This window comes from Lampetra fluviatilis, unplaced genomic scaffold (genome assembly GCF_964198595.1).
Source record: "Lampetra fluviatilis unplaced genomic scaffold, kcLamFluv1.1 SCAFFOLD_616, whole genome shotgun sequence".
NCBI lineage: Eukaryota > Metazoa > Chordata > Hyperoartia > Petromyzontiformes > Petromyzontidae > Lampetra > Lampetra fluviatilis.
Genome location: NW_027621805.1, coordinates 47501 through 57463, shown reverse-complemented (window position 1 = coordinate 57463; position 9963 = coordinate 47501). Strand labels below are relative to the sequence as shown.

Sequence of the window (9963 nt, the reverse complement as noted above, 5' to 3'; positions counted from 1 at the left end):
TGACTGAGTGAGTGGGTGACTGAGTGAGTGGGTGGGTGATGCGTTGTTGATTCAACGCTTAGCCGATCCCACGCGTTGTCGATTCTAAAGATTATCGACTTAAGCATTGTCGATTCCAATCAGTATCGATTCCACTCGTCGATTACAAATGTGATATATTTCACGATTTAAAGATGCGATTTAGTTGAACATTTGATTCAAGAATCGATCCGCGTGTGGCTGTACCGTGTTCGGAATCACGGATGTTGGATGTAAATCGATTGTTGGATCGATTCTCGTTGAAACCGATGGCGTCGGGAATCGAGTCGCTGGCGGCTGCGGTCTCCATGGAGACGCTGCGCGTGACGTCACGGCAAGATGGCGGCAGAGGAGCAGTGCGGTGAGTGACCTGGGGTGAGGGCGTTGGTGAGGGTGGTGAGGGTGGTGGTGAGGGTGGTGGTGAGGGTGGTGGTGAGGGTGGTGGTGAGGGTGGTGGTGAGGGTGGTGGTGATGGTGGTGAGGGTGGTGAGGGTGGTGGTGAGGGTGGTGTGGGTGGTGGTGAGGGTGGTGAGGGTGGTGGTGAGGGTGGTGAGGGTGGTGGTGAGGGTGGTGGTGAGGGTGGTGGTGATGGTGGTGAGGGTGGTGAGGGTGGTGGTGAGGGTGGTGTGGGTGGTGGTGAGGGTGGTGAGGGTGGTGAGGGTGGTGAGGGTGGTGGTGAGGGTGGTGGTGAGGGTGGTGATGGTGGTGAGGGTGGTGAGGGGTGGTGGTGAGGGTGGTGATGGTGGTGAGGGTGGTGAGGGTGGTGAGGGTGGTGGTGAGGGTGGTGGTGAGGGTGGTGGTGAGGGTGGTGGTGAGGGTGGTGGTGAGGGTGGTGAGGGTGGTGAGGGTGGTGGTGATGGTGGTGAGGGTGGTGAGGGTGGTGGTGAGGGTGGTGTGGGTGGTGGTGAGGGTGGTGAGGGTGGTGGTGAGGGTGGTGAGGGTGGTGGTGAGGGTGGTGGTGAGGGTGGTGGTGATGGTGGTGAGGGTGGTGAGGGTGGTGGTGAGGGTGGTGTGGGTGGTGGTGAGGGTGGTGAGGGTGGTGGTGAGGGTGGTGAGGGTGGTGGTGAGGGTGGTGGTGAGGGGTGGTGGTGAGGGTGGTGAGGGTGGTGAGGGCGGTGGTGGTGAGGGCGGTGGTGAGGGTGGTGAGGGTGGTGGTGAGGGTGGTGAGGGTGGTGGTGATGGTGGTGAGGGTGGTGGTGAGGGTGGTGGTGAGGGTGGTGGTGAGGGTGGTGGTGAGGGTGGTGAGGGTGGTGAGGGTGGTGGTGAGGGTGGTGAGGGTGGTGAGGGTGGTGGTGATGGTGGTGATGGTGGTGAGGGTGGTGGTGAGGGTGGTGGTGAGGGTGGTGGTGAGGGTGGTGAGGGTGGTGAGGGTGGTGAGGGTGGTGGTGATGGTGGTGAGGGTGGTGGTGAGGGTGGTGGTGAGGGGTGGTGAGGGTGGTGAGGGTGGTGAGGGTGGTGGTGAGGGTGGTGAGGGTGGTGAGGGTGGTGGTGATGGTGGTGATGGTGGTGAGGGTGGTGGTGAGGGTGGTGAGGGTGGTGGTGAGGGTGGTGGTGTGGGTGGTGAGGGTGGTGGTGATGGTGGTGATGGTGGTGAGGGTGGTGAGGGTGGTGGTGAGGGTGGTGGTGAGGGTGGTGAGGGTGGTGAGGGTGGTGGTGAGGGTGGTGAGGGTGGTGAGGGTGGTGTGGTGAGGGTGGTGAGGGTGTGGTGGTGAGGGTGGTGGTGAGGGTGGTGGTGAGGGTGGTGAGGGTGGTGGTGAGGGTGGTGAGGGTGGTGGTGAGGGTGGTGTGGGTGGTGGTGTGGGTGGTGAGGGGTGGTGTGGGGTGGTGGTGAGGGTGGTGAGGGTGGTGAGGGTGGTGAGGGTGGTGGTGATGGTGGTGAGGGTGTGGGTGGTGGTGAGGGTGGTGAGGGTGGTGGTGGTGGGTGGTGGAGGGTGGTGGTGAGGGGTGGTGAGGGTGGTGGTGAGGGTGGGTGGGGGGTGGTGAGGGTGGTGAGGGTGGTGGTGATGGTGGTGAGGGTGGTGAGGGTGGTGGTGATGGTGGTGAGGGTGGTGGTGAGGGGTGGTGGTGAGGGTGGTGAGGGTGGTGGTGGGTGGTGTGGGGTGGTGGTGAGGGTGGTGAGGGTGGTGGTGAGGGTGGTGGTGAGGTGGTGGGGTGGTGGTGAGGGTGGTGAGGGTGGTGGTGAGGGTGGTGAGGGTGGTGTGGGTGGTGGTGAGGGTGGTGAGGGTGGTGGTGAGGGTGGTGAGGGTGGTGGTGAGGGTGGTGTGGGTGGTGGTGAGGGTGGTGAGGGTGGTGGTGATGGTGGTGTGGGTGGTGGTGAGGGTGGTGAGGGCGGTGGTGAGGGTGGTGAGGGTGGTGGTGATGGTGGTGTGGGTGGTGGTGAGGGTGGTGAGGGTGGTGAGGGTGGTGAGGGTGGTGGTGGTGGTGGTGTGGGTGGTGGTGAGGGTGGTGAGGGTGGTGAGGGTGGTGGTGAGGGTGGTGTGGGTGGTGGTGAGGGTGGTGAGGGTGGTGGTGAGGGTGGTGAGGGTGGTGGTGAGGGTGGTGTGGGTGGTGGTGAGGGTGGTGAGGGTGGTGGTGAGGGTGGTGTGGGTGGTGGTGAGGGTGGTGAGGGTGGTGGTGATGGTGGTGAGGGTGGTGAGGGTGGTGGTGAGGGTGGTGAGGGTGGTGGTGAGGGTGGTGAGGGTGGTGGTGATGGTGGTGTGGGTGGTGGTGAGGGTGGTGAGGGTGGTGAGGGTGGTGGTGATGGTGGTGTGGATGGTGGTGAGGGTGGTGAGGGTGGTGGTGGTGAGGGTGGTGGTGAGGGTGGTGGTGGTGGTGAGGGTGGTGGTGATGGTGGTGAGGGTGGTGAGGGTGGTGGGGGTGGTGGTGATGGTGGTGAGGGTGGTGAGGGTGGTGGTGAGGGTGGTGTGGGTGGTGAGGGTGGTGGTGAGGGTGGTGTGGGTGGTGAGGGTGGTGGTGATGGTGGTGAGGGTGGTGAGGGTGAGGGTGGTGGTGAGGGTGGTGTGGGTGGTGGTGAGGGTGGTGTGGGTGGTGGTGAGGGTGGTGATGGTGGTGAGGGTGGTGAGGGTGGTGGTGAGGGTGGTGAGGGTGGTGAGGGTGGTGGTGATGGTGGTGAGGGTGGTGAGGGTGGTGGTGAGGGTGGTGTGGGTGGTGAGGGTGGTGGAGGTGGTGGTGATGGTGGTGAGGGTGGTGAGGGTGAGGGTGGTGGTGAGGGTGGTGTGGGTGGTGAGGGTGGTGGTGATGGTGGTGAGGGTGGTGAGGGTGGTGAGGGTGAGGGTGGTGATGAGGGTGGTGTGGGTGGTGGTGAGGGTGGTGTGGGTGGTGGTGAGGGTGGTGATGGTGGTGAGGGTGGTGAGGGTGGTGGTGAGGGTGGTGAGGGTGGTGAGGGTGGTGAGGGTGGTGAGGGTGAGGGTGGTGGTGAGGGTGGTGTGGGTGGTGAGGGTGGTGGTGATGGTGGTGATGGTGGTGAGGGTGGTGAGGGTGTTGGTGAGGGTGGTGAGGGTGGTGGTGAGGGTGGTGATGGTGGTGAGGGTGGTGATGGCGTTGGTGAGGGTGGTGAGGGTGGTGGTGAGGGTGGTGAGGGTGAGGGCGTTGGTGAGGGTGGTGGTGAGGGTGGTGAGGGTGGTGGTGATGGTGGTGAGGGTGGTGAGGGTGAGGGTGGTGGTGGTGGTGAGGGCGGTGGTGGTGAGGGTGGTGGTGAGGGTGGTGAGGGTGGTGGTGGTGGTGATGAGGGTGGTGGTGGTGGTGGTGAGGGCGGTGGTGAGGGTGGTGGTGAGGGTGGTGTGGGTGGTGGTGAGGGTGGTGAGGGTGGTGGTGATGGTGGTGTGGGTGGTGGTGAGGGTGGTGAGGGCGGTGGTGAGGGTGGTGAGGGTGGTGGTGATGGTGGTGTGGGTGGTGGTGAGGGTGGTGAGGGTGGTGAGGGTGGTGAGGGTGGTGGTGATGGTGGTGTGGGTGGTGGTGAGGGTGGTGAGGGTGGTGAGGGTGGTGGTGAGGGTGGTGTGGGTGGTGGTGAGGGTGGTGAGGGTGGTGAGGGTGGTGGTGAGGGTGGTGTGGGTGGTGGTGAGGGTGGTGAGGGTGGTGGTGAGGGTGGTGTGGGTGGTGGTGAGGGTGGTGAGGGTGGTGGTGATGGTGGTGAGGGTGGTGAGGGTGGTGGTGAGGGTGGTGAGGGTGGTGGTGAGGGTGGTGAGGGTGGTGGTGATGGTGGTGTGGGTGGTGGTGAGGGTGGTGAGGGTGGTGAGGGTGGTGGTGATGGTGGTGTGGATGGTGGTGAGGGTGGTGAGGGTGGTGAGGGTGGTGGTGGTGAGGGTGGTGGTGAGGGTGGTGGTGGTGGTGAGGGTGGTGGTGATGGTGGTGAGGGTGGTGAGGGTGGTGGGGGTGGTGGTGATGGTGGTGAGGGTGGTGAGGGTGGTGGTGAGGGTGGTGTGGGTGGTGAGGGTGGTGGTGATGGTGGTGAGGGTGGTGAGGGTGAGGGTGGTGGTGAGGGTGGTGTGGGTGGTGGTGAGGGTGGTGTGGGTGGTGGTGAGGGTGGTGATGGTGGTGAGGGTGGTGAGGGTGGTGGTGAGGGTGGTGAGGGTGGTGAGGGTGGTGGTGATGGTGGTGAGGGTGGTGAGGGTGGTGGTGAGGATGGTGTGGGTGGTGAGGGTGGTGGAGGTGGTGGTGATGGTGGTGAGGGTGGTGAGGGTGAGGGTGGTGGTGAGGGTGGTGTGGGTGGTGAGGGTGGTGGTGAGGGTGGTGAGGGTGGTGAGGGTGAGGGTGGTGATGAGGGTGGTGTGGGTGGTGGTGAGGGTGGTGTGGGTGGTGGTGAGGGTGGTGATGGTGGTGAGGGTGGTGAGGGTGGTGGTGAGGGTGGTGAGGGTGGTGAGGTTGGTGAGGGTGGTGAGGGTGGTGAGGGTGAGGGTGGTGGTGAGGGTGGTGTGGGTGGTGAGGGTGGTGGTGATGGTGGTGATGGTGGTGAGGGTGGTGAGGGTGTTGGTGAGGGTGGTGAGGGTGGTGGTGAGGGTGGTGATGGTGGTGAGGGTGGTGATGGCGTTGGTGAGGGTGGTGAGGGTGGTGGTGAGGGTGGTGAGGGTGAGGGCGTTGGTGAGGGTGGTGGTGAGGGTGGTGAGGGTGGTGGTGATGGTGGTGAGGGTGGTGAGGGTGAGGGTGGTGGTGGTGGTGAGGGCGGTGGTGGTGAGGGTGGTGGTGAGGGTGGTGAGGGTGGTGGTGGTGGTGATGAGGGTGGTGGTGGTGGTGGTGAGGGCGGTGGTGAGGGTGGTGAGGGTGGTGGTGATGGTGGTGTGGGTGGTGGTGAGGGTGGTGTGGGTGGTGGTGAGGGTGGTGAGGGTGGTGGTGATGGTGGTGTGGGTGGTGGTGAGGGTGGTGAGGGCGGTGGTGAGGGTGGTGAGGGTGGTGGTGATGGTGGTGTGGGTGGTGGTGAGGGTGGTGAGGGTGGTGAGGGTGGTGGTGATGGTGGTGTGGGTGGTGGTGAGGGTGGTGAGGGTGGTGAGGGTGGTGGTGGTGAGGGTGGTGAGGGTGGTGAGGGTGAGGGTGGTGGTGAGGGTGGTGTGGGTGGTGAGGGTGGTGGTGAGGGTGGTGGTGGTGAGGGCGGTGGTGGTGAGGGCGGTGGTGGTGAGGGCGGTGGTGGTGGTGGTGAGGGTGGTGGTGGTGGTGAGGGTGGTGGTGGTGGTGAGGGTGGTGGTGGTGAGGGTGGTGGTGGTGAGGGTGGTGGTGGTGGTGATGAGGGTGGTGGTGAGGGTGGTGGTGGTAGTCAGGTTGGTGAGGGCGGTGGTGGTGGTGGTGAGGCCGGTGGTGGTGAGGGCGGTGGTGGTGGTGGTGATGGTGGTGGTGAGGGTGGTGGTGGTGGTGGTGGTGGCGGTGGTGAGGGTGGTGGTGGTGGTGAGGGCGGTGGTGGTGGTGAGTGTGGTGGTGAGTGAGGGTGGTGTGTGAGGGTGGTGGTGAGTGAGGGTGGTGAGTGCTGTGGTGAGTGCGGTGGTGAGGGTGGTGGTGAGGGCGGTGGTGAGTGTACACACACACAGTACACACACAGTACACAGTACACACACACAGTACACACACACAGTACACACACACAGCACACACACAGTACACACACACAGTACACACACACAGTACACACACACAGCACACACACAGTACACACACACAGTACACACACACAGCACACACACAGTACACACACAGTACACACACACAGTACACACACACAGTACACACACAGTACACACAGTACACACACACAGTACACACAGTTTGTTGATGTCTACCTCTCCCCCCCCCCCCCCCCAGTGCTCTTCTCTAGCGACGTGACCGGCGACGTGGAGATGTTCGCGTTCAGCGAAGCCACGTGAGTGACTCCGCAGGGCGACTACCGCTGGGAGACTACAGCAGGGCGACTACCGCAGGGCGACTGCCGCAGGGCGACTGTCGCAGGGCGATGGAGGAGGAATCCGATGAGCTATCAAGTTTTTAGTCGCCGTCCGTCAACCTCGGTCACCCTTGTTGAACCTCGGTCGATGTTAATTACCTCGCCTGGTACACAGGAGGTCGTGGGTTCGATCTCTCTCATCATCATCACGGTGGCTGGGAGATGTTGACGACCTCGCCTGGTACACAGGAGGTCGTGGGTTCAATCTCTCTCATCATCATCACGGTGGCTGGGAGATGTTGACTACCTCGCCTGGTACACAGGAGGTCGTGGGTTCAATCTCTCTCATCATCATCATCATCACGGTGGCTGGGAGATGTTGACGACCTCGCCTGGTACACAGGAGGTCGTGGGTTCAATCTCTCTCTCATCATCATCACGGTGGCTGGGAGATGTTGACTACCTCGCCTGGTACACAGGAGGTCGTGGGTTCGATCCCGACCCTGACAACGCCTGCTGCTGTACATTTGGAGTTTGCATGTGGCTAGGAGATGTTGACTACCTCGCCTGGTCTACAGGAGGTCGTGGGTTCAATCCGACCCTGACGCCTGCTGCTGTATATGTGGAGTTTGCATGTGGCTAGGAGATGTTGACTACCTCGCCTGGTCTACAGGAGGTCGTGGGTTCGATCCCGACCCTGACGACGCCTGCTGCTGCTGCTGTACATTTGGAGTCTGTGTCTCTCCCCGTGGTCGCGTGGATTTTCCTCCGTTTTTTGCCTCCACGTTTCGAATCAACATCACGCGCTCAGAGTGTTGGGCTCCTATAAATGTCGACGTTCAGTGGGCCTCACCTGGTAAAATAAAAAAAGAGTTAAATTTCGATGTAAAGCTTTCGTGACGACTGCAGGGATTCATCTTCTTGGTTCTTTCGGTAACGTCATCACGTAGAAGGGAAGTAATAAAACAATAAAATTCTCACGACGTTTCGATTGCAACACAAGCAATCATCATCAGGTGTGAGAACCACAGCACCCGATGAGGATGTTCGCTTGTTTTGCAATCGAAACGTCGTGAGAATTTTTATTGGTTTATTTTTTGTTATTTTACTATTTCCCTTCTACGCGACTTTACCGACAGAACCAAGAAGATGAAACTATTTTCTCTCAACTAAACCACTCTTGAATTTCGATGTAAAGCTTTCGTGACTGCAGCAGGGATTCATCTTCTTGGTTCTTTCGGTAAAGTCACGTAGAAGGGAAATAATAAAATAATAAAAATAAAACATAATAAAATACAAAGTCACGTAGAAGGGAAATAATAAAATAATAACAATAAAACTTCATAAAATACAATTCTCACGACGTTTCGGCCACAACGCAAGCAGCCGTCCTTAGGCGAAGAACAGGTCTGTCGGACAGAATTATTTTATTATGTTTTATTTTTATTATTTTATTATTTCCCTTCTACGCGACTTTACCGACAGAACCAAGAAGATGAAACTATTTTCTCTCAACTAAACCACTCTTGAATTTCGATGTAAAGCTGTTAGTGACTGCAGCAGGGATTCATCTTCTCGGTTCTTCCGGTAAAGTCACCACGTAGAAGGGAAATAATATTTTATTATATTATTTTATTATATTTTTATATTATATTTTAATGTTTTATTATTATTATCTTATTATTTCCCTTCTACGTGACTTTACCGATAGAACCAAGGAGATTAAAAAGAGTTCATTTAGTTCATAGGTGACGCTCACTAGCAGCACTTGCCCCAACCTGTCTGTTAAGGCCACGCGGGGGATCTTTGTCTTTGTGTGCGTGACGCAGCCCGGACTCCGTGGACGCGCCCTTCGACCTGGTCATCGGACACCTGGAGGAAATCATCATGGGTAGCGTTGCAGCGTCCATCCGTGTCTGTCTCTCCGTCTGTGTGTCGTCTGTCCCTCCGTGGCTATGATAATGATTCTGTGATCGTGGTGGTGGTGGCTATGATAATGATTCTGTGATCGTGGTGGTGGTGGCTATGATAATGATTCTGTGATCGTGGTGGCGGCGGTGGTGGTGGCTATGATAATGATTCTGTGATAGTGATGGTGGTGGTGGTGGCTATGATAATGATTCTGTGATCGTGGTGGCGGCGGTGGTGGTGGCTATGATAATGATTCTGTGATAGTGATGGTGGTGGTGGTGGCTATGATAATGATTCTGTGATCGTGGTGGCGGCGGTGGTGGTGGCTATGATAATGATTCTGTGATTGTGGTGGTGGTGGTGGTGGCTATGATAATGATTCTGTGATCGTGGTGGTGGTGGTGGCTATGATAATGATTCTGTGATAGTAGTGGTGGTGGTGGCTATGATAATGACTCTGTGATCGTGGTGGTGGTGGTGGTGGCTATGATAATGATTCTGTGATAGTGGTGGTGGTGGCTATGATAATGATTCTGTGATCGTGGTGGTGGTGGTGGTGGTGGCTATGATAATGATTCTGTGATAGTGATGGTGGTGGTGGTGGCTATGATAATGATTCTGTGATCGTGGTGGTGGTGGTGGTGGCTATGATAATGATTCTGTGATAGTGGTGGTGGTGGTGGCTATGATAATGATTCTGTGATAGTGATGGTGGTGGTGGTGGCTATGATAATGACTCTGTGATCGTGATGGTGGTGGTGGTGGCTATGATAATGACTCTGTGATCGTGGTGGTGGTGGTGGTGGCTATGATAATGAGTCTGTGATAGTGGTGGTGGTGGTGGCTATGACAATGATTCTGTGATCGTGGTGGTGGTGGCTATGATAATGATTCTGTGATTGTGGTGGTGGTGGTGGTGGCGGCTATGATAATGATTCTGTGATAGTGATGGTGGTGGTGGTGGCTATGATAATGATTCTGTGATAGTGATGGTGGTGGTGGTGGCTATGATAATGATTCTGTGATAGTGGTGGTGGTGGTGGCTATGATAATGACTCTGTGATCGTGGTGGTGGTGGTGGTGGCTATGATAATGATTCTGTGATAGTGGTGGTGGTGGTGGTGGTGGCTATGATAATGATTCTGTGATGGTGGTGGTGGTGGTGGCTATGATAATGATTCTGTGATGGTGGTGGTGGTGGTGGCTATGATAATGATTCTGTGATCGTGGTGGCGGCGGTGGTGGTGGCTATGATAATGATTCTGTGATCGTGGTGGTGGTCGTGGTGGCTATGATAATGATTCTGTGATAGTGGTGGTGGTGGTGGTGGTGGTGGCTATGATAATGATTCTGTGATAGTGGTGGTGGTGGTGGCTATGATAATGATTCTGTGATGGTGGTAGTGGCGGTGGTGGCTATGATAATGATTCTGTGATAGTAGTGGTGGTGGTGGTGGCTATGATAATGATTCTGTGATCGTGGTGGTGGTGGCTATGATAATGATTCTGTGATTGTGGTGGTGGTGGTGGTGGCTATGATAATGATTCTGTGATAGTGGTGGTGGTGGTGGCTATGATAATGAGTCTGTGATAGTGGTGGTGGTGGTGGCTATGACAATGATTCTGTGATCGTGGTGGTGGTGGCTATGATAATGATTCTGTGATTGTGGTGGT

At 57.8% G+C, this 9963-nt stretch overlaps 1 protein-coding gene across 1 annotated transcript in view; it reads left to right on the top strand.

The window, feature by feature from the left end:
* The first annotated feature begins 294 nt into the window (after positions 1-294).
* The window catches only part of LOC144955720 (ADP-ribosylation factor-like protein 2-binding protein), a 35692-nt gene continuing 26023 nt past the window's right edge, over positions 295-9963 (top strand). Inside the window, exons 1-3 of the mRNA XM_078885864.1 lie at positions 295-379; positions 6301-6358; positions 8209-8270. Of these exons, the coding sequence (XP_078741990.1) occupies positions 358-379; positions 6301-6358; positions 8209-8270 (142 nt within the window). The 5' untranslated portion in view covers positions 295-357. The remainder of the gene's footprint in view (positions 380-6300; positions 6359-8208; positions 8271-9963) is intronic.